Source organism: Vombatus ursinus, unplaced genomic scaffold, assembly GCF_900497805.2.
Source record: "Vombatus ursinus unplaced genomic scaffold, bare-nosed wombat genome assembly UNPS02014804.1, whole genome shotgun sequence".
Lineage (NCBI taxonomy): Eukaryota > Metazoa > Chordata > Mammalia > Diprotodontia > Vombatidae > Vombatus > Vombatus ursinus.
Window position 1 is genome coordinate 11,423,404 of NW_020954582.1, and position 17,107 is coordinate 11,440,510.

At 42.7% G+C, this 17,107-nt stretch overlaps 1 protein-coding gene across 1 annotated transcript in view; it reads right to left on the bottom strand.

Annotated features, from left to right (window-relative positions):
* Nucleotides 1-13,808: 13,808 nt before the first annotated feature.
* Nucleotides 13,809-17,107, bottom strand: part of IL23R (interleukin 23 receptor) — a 65,939-nt gene continuing 62,640 nt past the window's right edge. The window contains exons 10-11 of the mRNA XM_027874113.1: nucleotides 16,975-17,065; nucleotides 13,809-14,444 (exon numbers count right to left, since the gene is read on the bottom strand). Of these exons, the coding sequence (XP_027729914.1) occupies nucleotides 13,809-14,444; nucleotides 16,975-17,065 (727 nt within the window). The remainder of the gene's footprint in view (nucleotides 14,445-16,974; nucleotides 17,066-17,107) is intronic.

Consider the following 17,107-nt stretch of genomic DNA (forward strand, 5'->3'; position numbering starts at 1 on the left):
GATGGATGGATGGATGGATGGATGGATGGATGGATGGATGAGTTTATCATTTATTGAGCTCTTGCTTTGTGTCACGCATTGTGCTAAGTGTTGTGAATACAAATACAACCAAGTAAGACAGTCTCTGCCTTCAAGGAACTTATATTTTAGTAAGAGAAGGCAATGCATAAAAGTGAGGTTGAAAGTGGGGTGAGTGGGAAGAGATCCAAACAGCATGGCTGAGATGGCTGGGAAGTGGTAGCCTGTTTTCCAGCAAGCCAAAGTCACAGCTCACCCATCAGAGCTGGGACTCTCACGGGCTGAATCCAAAGTTTTAGGGTAGTCTAAATAAGGATGATAGTGATGGTATAGGCAACATGGTGAGGAAATGGCTGGGGAGTCTAGGATGAAGGGAGCTTGTTAATGATAGGAGGAGGAAGAGGGCACATGGACTCAAGGAGCGAGATATGAGGTACTTGGGGGATAAGAGAGCACACAAAGGGGGTTTCCCCTCATTTGATGGAAATTTTGTATCATAGGGTTTAGTTCCTTTGTTAGGCTCCCGACTGTAGCTACGTAGGCAGATTCTTTCTCCAAAACCCATACTTGGATGTCATGCCTTTTGAGAATTACCATTTTCCAAATTTTAATAATAATTTTTGGAGGGAGGGGTCCAGACCTGTAATTCCATTACACCAGGGGAACTTCCAATGGTGAAAGTCCCTTCCCCAACACAGCTCAGTAATTTCATCTGTAACTCAAAAGTGTTGCAGAGGTGCCTGGGACATTGAGATGTTATGATGTTAGCCCAGAGTAGCACACTTGATAACCATCAGAGGCAGGATTCAAATCCAGTGCTGCTGATTCAAAGTCTGGAATTTTTCCCAAGTTCTATACTTGTTCCTTTCTCCCTCTTCATTATAGTTTTAAGCTGTCATTCAGCAAAACATCTTTGTAATCCTACTACAAAATCTCAGAGTTGGAAGGGCCATCTAGTCCTATTTATGCCCGAAAAAGAATTACCCTTCCTCCATAATATTCCTGACAAATGATCCTAATGCCTCTGCTCGAAGACCTCGATTAATGGCCACCTACTCCTTTCCAAAGTGACCCATCACATTTTTAGAGAGCTCTAAGAGGTAGGAAAATTTTCCTGCCATCAAGAATAAATCTGCCTCTGCATCTTCCACCCAACAAATACTAAGCAACAGTGCCCTTTCAGCTGGGGAATGGCTAAACAGATTATGGTCTATGAATGTCCTGGAATATTTTTGTGCTATAAAAAAAAAGACCAGCAAGAGAATACAGAAAAGCATGGGAAGACTTACATGAACTGAGGCAGAACCAGAAAATCCACAGACAACGCAGAGAGACAGATTAATAATTCATTATGCATTCACTATTTGTCCGCTCTGTGCTAAATGATGGAAATACAAATACAAGCAAAAAAACCCCAAAACACTCAAACTAGCCCCTGCCCTCAGAGATCTTACATGCTTTCTCATTGGGAAAGACAACCCATAAAAGGGAGCTGGAAAGCACAGTGAGGAGGGGGAGAGAGGGATGGAGGGGAGAGGGGAATGGAAAGGAATGTATAACAACAAAACAATTCAAACAAAGCTGCAAAATGATAATGACCAAAGCTCACACCCAAGGAAGAGCTAAGGCTTCTTTGCAGAGTCGAGGAGCTGTAGGTGTGGAACATTATATATAATGTCAGACTTTTTCATGATTTGGTTAATATTACTGAACTGTTTTCCCCTTTTATCCTTTATTATAAGGGATGGTGGTCTTGGAGAAATATATTGGGAAATGTTAGATGGTATAAAAAAAGATATTAATTTTTTTTTAAAGAAGGAGACTACAAAGCTAGGTTCTAAAGAAGAGATGAGAAAACATTCGTCTTTGTTTTCTTTGGAAATGTGGGGACTATGGGTGTGGAATCTTTTATACACTGTCAGATTCAGTTGATGAGTTGGTTATTTTTCGCAGAACTGCTCTTCCCACCTCCACACCCCTTTATTCTTTATTATAAGGAATGGGTAGGGGAGAAGGAAGGATCTATTTGGAAAAGAAGGGGATGTAAAAACAACAGATAACGATTTTTAAAAATTTTAAATTTTAAGATTTTAAAAAAGAAGCCAACTTTGGTACTCCATGACCAATACGGAGGTAAAGTGCCAGCCCTACCCAGGAGCTCTGCCTCCTTTGGCACTGGGATTTTGGCATTCAAAGTCCTTCCTCACCTGGACCCCTCCTCCCTTTCCAGTCTCCTTATACTTACTCCCAGACATTTACTCTTCCATCCAGTGACACCAGCCTCCTGGCTGTTCCACAAACCGGACCCTCCATCTCTTGCCCTGGGCATTTTCTCGGTCTTTCATGCCTGGAAGGCTAGCCCTCCTCCACTTCCCATTGCTGACCTCCCTGGCTTCCTTAAAGCCCCAACTATCTCACTTTCTGCAGCAAACTTTCCCCAAGTCCTTTTATTCTGGGGCCTTCCTGTGTTAATGATTTCATGTTTATCCTGTCGGTAGCTCACTTTACATGCTTGCATGTTGTCTTCTCCGTTAGACTGTGAGCTCCTTGAGGGCAGGAACAGGCTTTTGCCAGTTTAGCACAGTGCCAGCACGTAGTAGGTGCTTAATCAATCTTTGTTGATTGATTGATTGATTGAGATTGATTTCTATACAGCTGAGAGGTGCTATTTCAGAGCAGGTCACTGGTTAGCACCCTCAGGAACCCATCCATTCTCTCACAGCTGAGGGGATGTGGGCGCTGCCACCAGCAGCAGAAAAGTCTCCGAAAAGTCTGAGCTGCCTGTGGTAAGCCCTCCCTCCCACGTTTTACTACCAGACCCCGTCTGGGTTTCTACGCATTGCCCAGAACTGACCCCGCCCCTGTTTCCCTGCAGCCCTCTTGCATCGAGGCTTGGCCAAGGTAAAGTACAGAGGGTTCTAAAGCCTGTGTCTTCGCAGAAGAGGAAATTCACTTCTCAGCAGTCGAAGCGGCACGGTCAGCCAGTCCCCAGGCTGACGTGTAGCCCGGCAGTCTGGAAGGGATTTCCGCACTGGCTTGGCTGGTGTGCAGGGTTCCCATCGGGGTCCCCTAGAGGAAAGAAAGCTAATTACCTTCCTTCATCTACAAAATGAAGATAATAATACCAGTAGTATTATATAGTATTAGATTTCAAGTTATGAGGTTCCATATATATTATATTTAATATAAAATATTTATATATTATATGTAATATATAATATTAAATGTCACATACGAGTTCTCTCTCTGTTTAATCATCACAATAATTCTGGGAGGGAGATACAGTATTTATCTATATCTATCTATCTATCTACCTATCTACCTATGTACCAAGCTATCTTAGTTCATTTGAACCTCATAGCTTGAAATATAATACTACATATATGGCAATTATCAGTAGTATGATTATTTTCCTAATTCTTCTTATCTTCTATTTGATCTTGTTCAGAGAGAAAAGGCCCCAGGACAAGTCTCTCTCCTGCTATTATGCTTACATAGTTAATGTTCTGCAGCTTCTTACACAGGTAGACACGATTGCTTTCCCTAACTGGGAGACAAGTTCATTTTCTGTAGCCTCTCTGAAGGTACCTCTGCCGGCTCTCCAGGAGCAGACAGCATGATGGAGATGCTATGGACCTCATCCCACTCCCACCTGGGCTTGGTTTCTTCTACTAAGTCTGTAGTTTGGAACCTTTCCTTTCCATGCAGTTTGGAGATGACGAATCCATGGTATGGAAACATTTATTAAAGTGCTTATGACGTCAGTGGGGGGGAAGCATCATTAATGCTAATGAATCAGAGAGATGTGTAACAACAGTGATAGTCAGTGGTTTTGTCAGGGATGATGCTGTCCTTTCACTATTTTTTTTTTTTTAATTCTCAAGCGTAGTTCAGGGTGTTTGTAGTATGGGGACATATTTTCTGCACCTGACGAAAGATAGTGACCCAGTGTGTAATTCTGGCTACCTGACTGGGTGTTTCAAGGTATTTGGTAGGAGCTGATGTTTTGTAACTTGTCTGCTACTTCCTCATCTAATGTTGCCTCTTCTGTAAAATGGGGTTGATGACAGCACCTCCCTCCCAGGGAGGCTGTGAGGACCAAATGAGAGAATGTTCATCAAAGGTTTTGCCAACTCTAAGGTGCTATGCGGGCTGTCCCAAAAATCTTCGTGCAGGTTTATGTTTTAGTAACTTCAGAAGTATGAAGGCTACAGACTTACAAAACCAGTATTTGAAAGGTTAATTATTTAAAACTTTAAAATATTCATATCTTTCTTATTAAACTTTGGCATAATCATTCTCTTTGTTATACTCACTCTAGTAGATTTTCAAATGTAGAAGACTTTCATCAGCTGCTGCTCAGTTACTGAAAGGATCACATTTGTAATCTTAGCCTTAAAATCACCCAAAGAATGAGGGTTTGATGCCTACATAACAATTTTGATGTGACCCCACAAGTAAATGTCTAATGGATGTAGATCAGGTGACGAAGTTCCCTCAACGGAATCCCCTTTGCCGATCCACTAGTTTGGGAAAGTGCCGTCCAGAAACCGCCACATGCCCAATGCATGACAGGATGACCCTTCGTGTTAAAATTAAAATTTTAAATTCATTATTCAAATTCACAAAACTAAATATAAAAATGAAAATAATTAACCTCTCAAATGACTTTTGTAAGTTTGTAGCATTTATACTTCTGAAGTTATTTTTTGGGGGGGTGAGGCAATTGGGGCTAAGTGTCTTGCCCAGTGTCACGCAGCTAGTAAGTATCAAGTATCTGAGGCTAGATTTGAACTCAGGTCCTTCTAAATCCAGGGCCAATGCTCTATCCACTGCGCCACCTAGCTGCCCCAGAACTTATTAAAGCATAAAACTGTACCAAGACTTTTGGGACATGCTTAATAAATGCTAGTTATTAATAATAATGGTGATAATAATCTACATCTGTCAATAAGGCTGAGTTCCTTAAGGATGATCTTTTTGTAAGGTACCCTTTTTACCTTTCTGGTAGCAATGACCTGGCTCTGTACCATTATCAAAGACCCATTCGTTTCTGGAAACAAATCTGCATGACCAGCCATTTCTTGTCTCATGCTTCTTTGTAGACAAAAGTCCATTGATATGGGACCCTCTCTTCATTGGTGGAGACTGATTACTCAATGCTCCACACTTGTATGACGTTTGATCTTTCTATAGCTGCTTTGGTCTGATGTGTTTCATTAATGTTGCGTGGGTTTCTGTTGGGATACTTTTTGAATGTTATTGTTCCGAAGTATACATTAAGACTCTTGGGGTAGGTGTTAATTGCTTTAAATGTTCTTTCCATTGAGCTTTTATTTCAGGAGTACAAGTCTATTATCATACAAAATCACAGCTTCCTAATTAGTAGCTTAATGTTAATTTATCACCATCATTATCATCTTGTTTTCATCTTTTTCAAGGAGCAGTTTTGGGACAAGTCACGATTCTCTGTTTAATGATCTGAGGACGACTGCATAGCTAGACACAATGACTGCCTTTCATAATTGAATAAAAGTATTGGGATGTAAGCTCCTCTTCTGATGATGCTCTTAAAAGCATCCTGTACACCTTGATGGAAATTTGCACGTCATCCTGTTTCCATATGAAAATATTTTATTCTGTGCATTCTGTGCAGCTGTGAGGGACAGCCAGGTGGTACCACAGAGGATAGAGCACGAGGTCTGGAATCAGGAAGACTCATCTTCCTGAGTTCAAATCCAGCCTCAGGCACCTCCTAGCTGTGTGACCCTGGGCAAGTCAATTAATCCCGTTTGCCTCAGTTTCCTTATCTGTAAAATGAGCTGAAGGAGGAAATGGCAAACCACCCCAGTATCTTTGCCAAGAAAGCCCCAAAGGGGTCACCAAGAGTCAGAGACAACTGAAATGACTGAAGAACAACAAGTCTAGCTATGAGTATTTGGTATGATGACATCTATTAAAAGCATTGCCTTACAAAACAAACCAAAAAACCCATCAAGAATCCCTGCCTGCCATTGCTAATCCTTATTAAGAGGCGCCAGTATTGAGCTTCCAAATTCTAATAAATCCATGCTAGAGATGGAGGGAGGGTTTTCTCTCCTCTGGAGCTCCAGAGGGCAGCCTGGAGAGTTAGCTTGGGAGAATTAGGTTCCCTGTTAACAAATAGGGCACAGAAATCAGGGCTTTTTACAATATCTGAAGGACAAAAAGAACAAGGGAAATTCTTGGATTGACAGTCAAATCTCTTCTAACCATGCTCAGCCTACCCTTCTGGCCTTTTCTTACACTACTTCCTTTCATGTAATCTCTTCCCCAGATAGAATGAACTAAGCACCATTCCCCAAACCAAGCCCATACATGCCCACTTCATTCATTCAATCAAACACCCATTCATTCCACATTTATTAAGCATCTACCATGAGCAAGGCACTCAGCTAGGCATTGGGGGATACACAGATGAAAAACAACACAGTCCTTGCCCTTTGGCAGCCTACATTCTAATGGGTGAGATGAGACATACACAATTAAGTATAAGAAATACAAGTTAGAAATTGAATGAGGGGGGCAGCTAGGTGGCGCAGCGGATAGAGAATTGGCCCTGAAGTCAGGAGGACCTGAGTTCAAATCCAGCCTCAGACTTGACACTTACTAGCTGTGTGACCCTGGGCAAGTCACTTAACCCCAACTGCATTAAAAAAAAAAAAAGAAAGAAAAAGAAATTGAATGAGAAAGAGGGAGTGGGTAGGAGAACCTGACCAATGGCTCGAGCAAAGCTTGAGGAGGGGTTGGATGCTTCACAGGTGCTGTGGCACCTGAGATGAGCATGGAAGAAGCAAAGGCCTTTTCTGAATCTTTCAGTGGCTAGTGACCTCTTCTGAAGGAAAAATTCTTTTTATCTATCTTCTGTTTATAGAAGGTTCTTTCTCAAACTAAACTGCCAAGCACTCAAACTCTACTGCAGAGAACGCAACTCCGATGGGCGGGCCACCTTGTTCGAGTGCCAAACGTATGGTGCCAGAAAGACGATTTTATGGAGAACTCACATAGGGTAAGCGCTCATATGGTGGTCAGAAGAAGTGATACAAGGACACTCTCAAGGTCTCTGAAGAACTTTGGAGTCAATTGTGAGACACGGGAGACACTGGCACAGAACGATGAAAGCATGGCGCCCCCTCATGAGAGAAGGGGCTGTGCTCTATGAGCACAGCAGCATTGAAGCAGCTCAAAAGAAACATGAGATGCACCAATGTAGAGAATCCCCCCCAAATGATCACATTGATATCTGTGCCCGACCTGTGGCAGGGCATTCCGGGCTTGTATTGGACACACTGAAACTGGACCCTCGCGTAGTGATGTCATTTTGGTCCTCTTGGAGAACAAAGGACAACCACCACCACCATTTATCGATCTGTATAATGGGTTCTTCCCTCCAGTAGAACATAGGCATTTTGAGGAGAGGGACTATATTGTTTGGTTTTTGTAGCCCCAGTACCTAACACAATGCTTGGCACATAGTGATTGTTAAAAAAAAAAAAAGCTTGTGAAGGAAGGAAGGAAAGAAGGCACCCATAGCTATAATGTTACAGTCAGAACCTGAACCAACCTTCAGACTCGAGGTCCAACACTCTTCCCTTCATACCACCCCCTATCTTCCCATCAGACTGCACCACTGAAGACTCAATGATTCTAAGAAATCTTTTTCAGAGAAACATGCATGTGTGAGGTCAGATTTAGCTGTGAACACCTGGGACGTGTGCCAAAATCTCAGAGCGGGGAGAGACCTCAGAAGGCATCGAGTCTGACCTGTACATAAACAAGATTCCCTTCTACAACATTCAAGACAATTAATTGGTCATCTGGCCTCTCCTTGGAGACCTCCGGTGATAGGAACTCCCTAGCCCAGAGGCAGCCCCGAGCCGGAATCTCCTTCTTTCTGGCATAGTTTTCTGTCCCTACCTCTCTTCTCTCTTCTGTTAAAGTCTTTATCTCAGAAATGAAGAGAAAAAAATGTTGGGCTCCTTCACTTCTGTGGCTCCTGTTGGGGCTTGGGTGTTTGACAACTTATGATTTCCTTCCTGTATTCTGGTAGGGTGTCACTGACTGTAGATGCCTGGGGGATATTAGAAATAACTTATTGTTTGGCTTAAATTGTCAGGGTAATGACCTTGCTGGGAGAGCAATATTTTCTATAACCCAAGAGCCTTCTTTATAGTGAATTAGGGGCTGGGAACCACCCTTTCCTTAATTCTGAAGATGAGAATTGCATGAGAATTAAGAATGATTTCACAAAATTGTAGAATCTGAGTTGGAAAGGACCTCAGAGGTCATGTGCTCTAATTCATAGCTTAACAGAAATTCCCATCAACAATATATCTACAGGTAGTCACCTAGGCTTCACTAAAATATCTCCATATTGGGGAAAACCCACTACTTGCCAGGATAGACCATGATGCTTTTGGATATTTCATTTTGTTTTCTCAATGAGAAAAAGCACATTTTTTTCCTCTCTCCCCCCTTTCCTTTTTTCCTTTATCAAAAAAGAAAAAAAAACAAAAATATTTTTTAAAACAAATATGTGCAATCAAGTAAAACAAATTCCCACATTGGCCATGTCTGAAAATGTATGTCTCCTTCTGCATCTTGAATCTATCACCTCCTTTCTATCAAGTGATGGGTAGTATGTTCCATCATCAGTCCTCTGAACTCATAGCTGGTTATTGTATTGATCTGAGCTTATTTTAAGTCTTTCAAAATTGTTTTTCTTTACAGTGTTTTGTCATATAAATTGTTCTCCAGGCTCTGCTCCCTTCCCTCTGCATCAGTTCATACAAGTCTTCCCAGGTTTCTCTGAAATCATTCCCTTCATCATTTCTTGTGGTGTAATAATATTCCATTATATTAATATGCTATAATTTGTTTAACCAATACATGGACATCCCCTCAGTTTCCAAGTCTTTGCCCATAAAAAAAGCTGCTATAAATATTTTTTGTACATATGGGTCATTTCCCTCTTTCTTTTTTGGGTCTCTTTGTATAGCGTTAATTCTCAAGAAGCTTTTCCTTACACCCAGGAGTGTCCTGGTAAATGTTTAACAAACAGTCAGTTTTTAAGTTTAATATGCATTGTTAACATTTTCTCCATCACTTTCTGAAGTCTGGGCAATCAACAAAACAAACGCATCAAAGCCCAATTTGTGTTGGTATTTCCAAGGTATGCATGCTGGACATTTAATAATGATGTCTCTAGCCAGTTAGAGCTGGAGATGGCCTCAGCACAGCCCTGCACAGAAACTCATCTCCTTCTCTGGTCACTTCTACCAACAGCTACCAGGTCTGCCCTCTAGGTTCAAACAGCCCTTTTCTCTCCCTTTTTTAAAAATTGCATTTTTATTATGAACTTAATAATTATCAAAAACAACGAATATTTCAGTACACAAAGGACCAAAAAGAAAATTGTATATGAAACTGTCAACTTTTTAAAGAATACTTGCCCTAAGAAAGGTCCCATGAATGGACCTTGGTTGGTAGAGTAGATGGCCTAGAGTGGACCTGGACTCAGGAAGTCCTGGACTCAGGAGACTCAATTCAGTTGGAGTTTCAGATTTTGAGAGAGCCAAGGGGCTGGCAGCCATGGGATGGAGGTCCGCCCATCAGAGAGATACAGATTTTCCAGTGGATGCTTTAAGTGGCGAACAAAGCTGGGGGTATTGGTGCTCTGAGATCCCTTCCCTGTTTACGTCTCCTACTCTCTAAACTCCTGAAAAGGGGGTGAAATGGCTGTCTGTCATTGGTCCTTAAGAGTGAAGAACAGTGAAGCCTGACTCCCCCCACCTCCCTCTTCCCCCATGCCCAGAAGGACTAGCAACCTTATCACATGATTCCTCTGTTTCTTAAGCTGTTGTAATTTTTGATGTTTTCATAAGTAACTATGACCAGTCATAATTCCTATACTGTATAATTCATGTCTTTTATTAACTGCACACAGGGAAGATTGAAATTAAAGTCAGTAAATAGTTTAGAGAACACAGAACTGAACAGGACAGAGGTTTAAATCTCAGTCCAAAATGCTAAGTGGTTCTCCTCCCCCACCCCCACTCCTGCACCCCCTTAGTGGGAGTTGAGCTGAAGGAGGGGAAATTTTATGGTTTGGACTTGGAAACGACTTTTATAAGCTCCTAAATGGCGGAGAAGATGAACCAGATGACTTGGCAGTCATTTAGCTTAGTACATGGACTTAGGTGGCCTATCAGATTTCTTAAAATTCAAGATGCTTTTCTCAGAGACAGCATAGCCCCCGGTAGAGCTCATTCCTCCTCCCCCCCATTGTCCTTTTCTAGGCAATACATTCTGATGACACCAAGAGCTGATACCTAGTAGGAACCATTGACTAAGTGAGAGTTATGCCCCTGGGGCCATCTAAGGAAGGAACTGAGGAAAGAATCTGGCCAGCCTGAAAAAGGTAGGGCTGAAGAAGAGGGAGGTATGATCGCTTCCTTCCTACCCTGCTTTTCCATCTAAACTACCAAACCCTTCCAGATAGCACCCCACAGTGGTTACACCTATTACATTTCATCTTATTTTACTAGACCCAATGTTTTGGCTCTGTCATCCAATGTCTTACTGACCCTTTCAACTGTGTCATCATCTATGGATTTATCCAAGTCATTGATTAAAAAAAAAATGCTAAATAGTTCTGGGCCAATCACTGATCTCTTAGTCCCCTTTCTGGAGATCCTTCCAAGATGGCATCTTTGCTATTCAACCCAATGATCCACCTACTTGTACTAGTGTCTAGCCCATATCTTACCATCTTCTGTTTTCTCTGTTTTCTTATAGGAATGAATTTTTAAGTTCTTTCAGTAATCTGGAGTCACACTTTTAAAAAATATACTTCATATTTCTAAGGATGCCCTCCTGAATTTTAGCCTAGAGAGAATAGTAGAGTATCCCAAAATTTCTTGAGGTCCAAGCTAAAGAACATTGTGCATAGCCAGGAATCACCACAGCTCTAATGTGACTATACCTGCTAACTCTTAGGGAATGTTTTCTGTGTGGGGGGTGGGAAAGGAATTGATGTATGTGGCATGGTGACCAAGTGTGGCAGGGCAGAGGAAAACCATCTCCTACCACTCAAATGCAAAAAGGCAACACTAATAATTTCCTCCACACTCTTTCCTCCCTGATCCTGTGAGTCACATTAGAAGTCAACAAAGAACAATGGGTCCAATTATAGCTAAATGGAAAAGAGGGGGAAATAGAACTTAGCAGCATGGTTTGTAGCTGTTAATCATTGGGCTCCAACCCTATGGGTATGGATCATTGAAACACTTGTCTTCTGCACAGAGCTGTGGGCACTAAAAGAGGAAAAGAGGGGTAGTGTGGCAACAGAGGAAAGAGCACTGACTGAAGTCAGAGGACCTGGAATCAAATCCTCCTCCATACTCCCTGGTGACTCTATGTCCTTGGGCCTCAGTTTCCTCATGTGTAAAATGAAGGGGTTGGATTAGATGGTTTCTGAGGTCCCTTCTAGGTATAGATCTGTGTGTATAGATCTTCTAGATATAGATCTCCCCATGGGAGATTTCCATATAAATACGTACATAGATGTAAATACACAATCACCTAAAATACTTGCTTTTAGCATCCGCGTTGTTTTTCATGTGTGCATGATTGAGTTGATCTCCTTTGAGGGGCTTTGACCATCCATCTCCTTGAGGAGACCTACCAGTGTTCCAGAGCCCAGTCCAGGTGGCACAATGTCATTGGCAAGCCACAGCGTAAGCGGAGGACCTCCGCAGAGGGGAATGGCTCTTCGTCTGGGCCTTTGGGCAGGTGTTCTCTGACACTGGTGAGCACCTTTGGTGAGTATCAGGCTCCGTTTTATGCCATAGTGGACAAGCATCATAGAAAAAGGCCTTCCAGAACAGAGATTCTATAAAAGTTAAAAGAGAACGAGCATTTTTTGTTTGCTAGATGAAGAGTGGCTCCTGGGTAGCACAGAAGATGATACTACTCAGTCATTTACTCAAATCAAGTCAACAAGTCAGCAAACATTTATCTGTTATTATTCGGTCATTTTCAGTCATGTCCTACTCTTCATGACCCCATTTGGGGTTTTCTTGGCAGAGATACTGAACTGGTTTGTCATTTCCTTCTTCAACTCATTTTACAGATGAGGAAACTAAGGCAAACAGGGTTAAGTGACTTGCCCAGGGTCCCACAGCGTGTAAGTATCTGAGGCTAGATTTTAACTCAGGAAGCTGAGTCTTCCTGATTCTAGGTCTGGCACTCTATCTACGGCACCACCTAGCTACCCTTAAGCATTTGTTAAGCACCTACTATTTGCCAGGCACTTACTAGCTGTGGGACCCTGGGAAAGTCATTTAAACTCTCTCAGCCTCAGTTTCCTCATCTGTAAAAAGGCACATAGGTACAGTTATCCCTTCCACATTGTGACTTTTCCCATCGCAGTTTTGATATATTGTGGGTAGGCATAAGAAATTAAATGGGAATTTTTTGAAAGTTTTGCAGAACAACGTGCAAAGGCCAGCAGATGACACAGAAAAAGTTTAGAGACTCAGAAATGCATAAAATATATGTATATCAACATATTTTTTCTTTTAATACCACAATAATTCAGATTTCTTCTCTGGTATGAAGGGAGGGCCAAAAATTTTATGCAGATTTTCCAGATTACGGGGGCACTGTGCCCTAACCCCCATGATGTGGAAGAGATAACTGTATAATAAAGGTATAATAGCACCTTCCTCACAGGGCTGTCATGAGGATCAAGTGAGATAACATATCAAATGTTTTGTCAACCAACATAAAAGCGAGACATAAATTATCGCTGTAATGATGACAAATGATGACAAAGACCTTGATGATGATGATGATGATGATGAAGAAGATGATGATGATAATGATGATGATGATGATGACATACAGCCAGGTAGACAACCCACTGGGTTGCTCCATCAGTACCAGCATCTTGAGGGAGATGCTACATATGGATGATGAGCTCGGCCCAAAATGGAAACAGAGAAAGAAGTTGAGATGGATAGATTACCTTTAAGAAAGTGTGCAGGATTTTCAACGACCTAGAGCTCCCCATCTTTTTGACAGCCAGGTTGGAGGATGCCTTTGGAACCATCTCTGAACCATGGAACATGATGATCTCAGAAGGTTCAGGTGACCCAGAAGACGATCTCTTACAGGTGACCAAAAGGGAAAATATGCCCATTGTGTATAAGTTACCAGAGGCATCTGAGAAATGGTGCAAAAGCCATCTGGACATATGGGTTCAGAAAGGGAGGTGGAATGTGCCAGTCCCATAGCAAGGTCAGGGATAACAGATGCAAAACCTAAGTATTTCACTAATGGCCACAGTATAGTAAAAGGGTCAGAGGATGATATCCAGAGCTTTGGGAAGGTCTTCTGTGGAGAGATTCCTGTGAGAGTTGTGCTCCATGGGAAGGAGTGGTCTGGACTGGCAAGGTCCCAGCATCCCCTTCAGCATCCAAATGCCTTATCAGTATGGTACCCATATCCTTGTTTTCAGCTGGTATCTTACACTGGTTATTCACATATGGGAAGGAGCTGTTTTCAATGCAAAGAAGACGGTAGCTCAGAAAGGAAAGCACCTGGGGCCTCCCTGACTGACACCTTTGCTCCTAATGACCATGAGCATCGAGACAAAGACCAGGCTTCAGGCAATAACTTCAATAGAACCCACTTGGGGTGGCTGGCTCCAAATGAGACAAAACCTTTCCTACTGAAAGGGGAAAATCCTATGGAAACGGCCCTCCAAACCTCTGTGGAAAATAAGGGCGGACATCTGGGGAGTCCTTCTCCCCCCTGGCCCTCAAACAGGAAACCAGATCATCAGGCAGCAGGGTCTGCTCTGGAAGACTTTCCCTGGACGGTTGCTTTTCCAAGGTCATCAAGGCCTCCATTTCAGTTTCCTCTCGCCCTTCCACTGACCCACTCTCATTGGGGTCAAAGATGAGGCATCTTTCTTCCAGGGAAAAAAGGTCCCTCCCAACATTGGTGCTGGTGCTGGAGAAAACTGGGCTCGGACAGTTTCTGATCACCACGTTCTTGCCCAAACTCAAAGGAATGACTTGGGATTCAAAGGCTGAGACTCTCAGGTCTCTGATCTCACAGGGGGGGCGCTCCACAGGGAGCACACTGGAGATCTGCGGTTTGTAGCCGGTGCTGGGGTCAGGGAGATAAGCCACGGTCACATCCACAAACGGCGAGATATGCGGGTCCTCCCCAATAGCCACCAACTCTGCTGTGGTTTCCAGTTGAGAGTGCATGGGTTGGAATTCTTTTTGGAGATAGATTTCCTCTATCTCCGTGATTATTGGATCTGGGTCAAGGGATGACTCTCTGGAATTATTCATGATAAATTCACTTATTTCCTAGAAGAGAAAAAAAGTACATGATTTACGCGAAAGCAATGTAAGAAGTCCAAAATAGAAAGCTGAGCAGAAGACCAGAATTCTGCCTCCATTCTGCTTTCTCTTAGCCTCTCTTTTCCTTTCTCATTCCTTTTCTTCATTTTATTTCACTTCCTTATCTCCTATTTTTGTTATCTAATACACCGAATATTAATCTAGCACTTCTGTTATATATGTGTGTGTACATATATGAACACATACATTATATACACACACGGACATATATGCATACACACACACACACACACACATACACATACACATATAGGGCATCCCAAAAAGTCTCAGTGCAGTTTGAAGCTTTAACATCTTACAAATGCACTTTTGGGTCTCCCTCTTTAAATACAGAGCTAGGCAAAAGATGAATAGGGATGGGTGAATTCCCTTTGAACAAAATCTTATCATTAAAACAATGACCAAGGCATTTTGCTCCATCGTGGTTGGGTTTGGTTATGATGTGAGATGAAATGAGAAGGGGCTTGGCATAGGACAGGGGTCAGTCAGCAGACTCTGGCCTGAGGGCCATCCCCAGCCTAGGATCTGTTTCTGCACAGCCCGTGAGCCCATGAGCTCTCTCTATCAGCACTGTGAGTGGTCCTTTGCTGGCCCCTGGTAGAGGATGTGGTCCTGGAAATCAAAAGAAAATTAGGTTCATCTCCAGCCTCATTGGCTGTAGATACTCATTGGCTTCTGACCATGGAGAAATCAGGGAAGTCCTCTGAACCTCAGCCTCTTCATCTTTATGTAACTGGGGATTCTGTGTTTGACTCCCTTTCCCCAGTCATGGGGGAAACCACGTTGGAATACCTGCTTACATTCCAGGTAGAGACAATACCTGTAGGTGACGACCTCCTGCTGGGTTCTTGGGAGGACCAAATGTGACGATGCATTTAAAGCACTTGGTAATATTAACATACTAAGTGATTGTAGCTATCTTTATTATTAATGGTGATGTTATAAAACAGAAGAATTAGATAATATGTAGCTTGCCTATGGTGTCTTTGGGGAAGGAGGCACAGCCTAATTTCAGGGTGGCTGGAGAGATACCACCCACCATATGCCCCTTCAGGGGATACTGGCCTTCCCGGCCTCATGGTGGAGAGAAGCATGGCAGCCACGAGAGGGATGCATGGCTCAGGGCTGGAGCTGGCGGGGCCTCAGACGGCAGGGACTTCTACCCTCTCACTTTAGTTTAGTTTATTAGGTTACATTTAATATCCTTTTTTAATTAACAAAAACACTTTCTGTCCCCCTTCCATCCTCCCTCCCTCTCCCATAAGAAAAATAAGAAAAAAAGAAAGGCCAAACCTTTGTAATAAATGTGCACAGTTAAACACAACAAATTTCCTTGTTGTAGTATGCATCACCCTGGGTCCTCTGGAATTGTGCCAACCCCCTCATTTTACAGGTATGGAAACTGAGGCCCAAGGATGTTAAGTGATTTGTCCAAGTTCTCACATAGGATCCTATATCTGGAGCTGGAAGACACCTCAGAGGTCACCTATGTCCAGGCCTGCAATACTCCTTGTGAGCTCCCTGACCAAATTAAAATGTCATTGGGAAATATTTAACGAGTAAACAAAAATACAATGCAACATAGATAATGTTAATTTGTGGTTTTGTTCTGTGAAGTTTGGACTCAGTCAAAGGGCCGCACTTGAGGACCTAGGGGGCCACGTGTGGCCTGGAGGCTGCAGGTTCCCCACCCGAGGTGATTTAGCCATACATTTAATGTATGCGCTACATATATTACACATACATTGTACATACAAGGTGCCTCATTACTGTTGGACTCATTGGTACGTGCTCTTTACTGTGTAGTCTTAGAGAGCTGATGGGCCAGAGGTGACTTGTCCAGGAGGACACAGCCAAGAGGAGTCAGAGAAGGGACTCAAACTCTGGCCCACCCAACAGTCTTTATTGTAACCACTGTCCCTTCATGTCCCTTTTACATGTTTGTATATTCAGGGTACTTTGTTGTTAATCATACAAAACTATCTGTCTTTTTAACGTTATAAACTTTACAAACACAAATACTTCCCTGTGCAAGAAAAAAAAAAGGATTGCGTATCTACAGGGAAAGAGCAGTGGCGCTAAACTCAGTAGCCTTGAGTTCAAATCTCACCTCTGACACTCACTACCTTGAATGCTTCATTTCCCTGGGCCTCAGTTTCCTTCTCTGGGAAATGAAGGAGCTCAGTGATCTGTGAGTTCCCTCCCTGCTCTAAATCTATGATTCTATGATATGAAACCATGAATTTCCAATACCTTTAGCTTGGGTTTCTGTTGGGAGCATCATTTATTTCAAATTTAATAGTTGTTCCAACACTGCCCTGCTTACCTTTGCCTCCTTCGGAACCAGATGTTAGTTTTTAAGCAAACATTTTCAACAGAAAAGTTATCCCAATTTTGACCTTCCCCCACCCCATCCCCCATCCCCAGTGATTCCCTCTCCCTCCCCCAACCATCATCAGCTCTTGGCAACGCTTACCTGTAAGGTTTTCATAGCACAACTATTCCTCACATTGGGGACGTCTTCATGAAGCCAATTTGGTAGGAACAATAGGAGTCGCCTTTTAATTCTTAAAAAAAAAAACCAGCAACAGCACCCCACATGAAATATC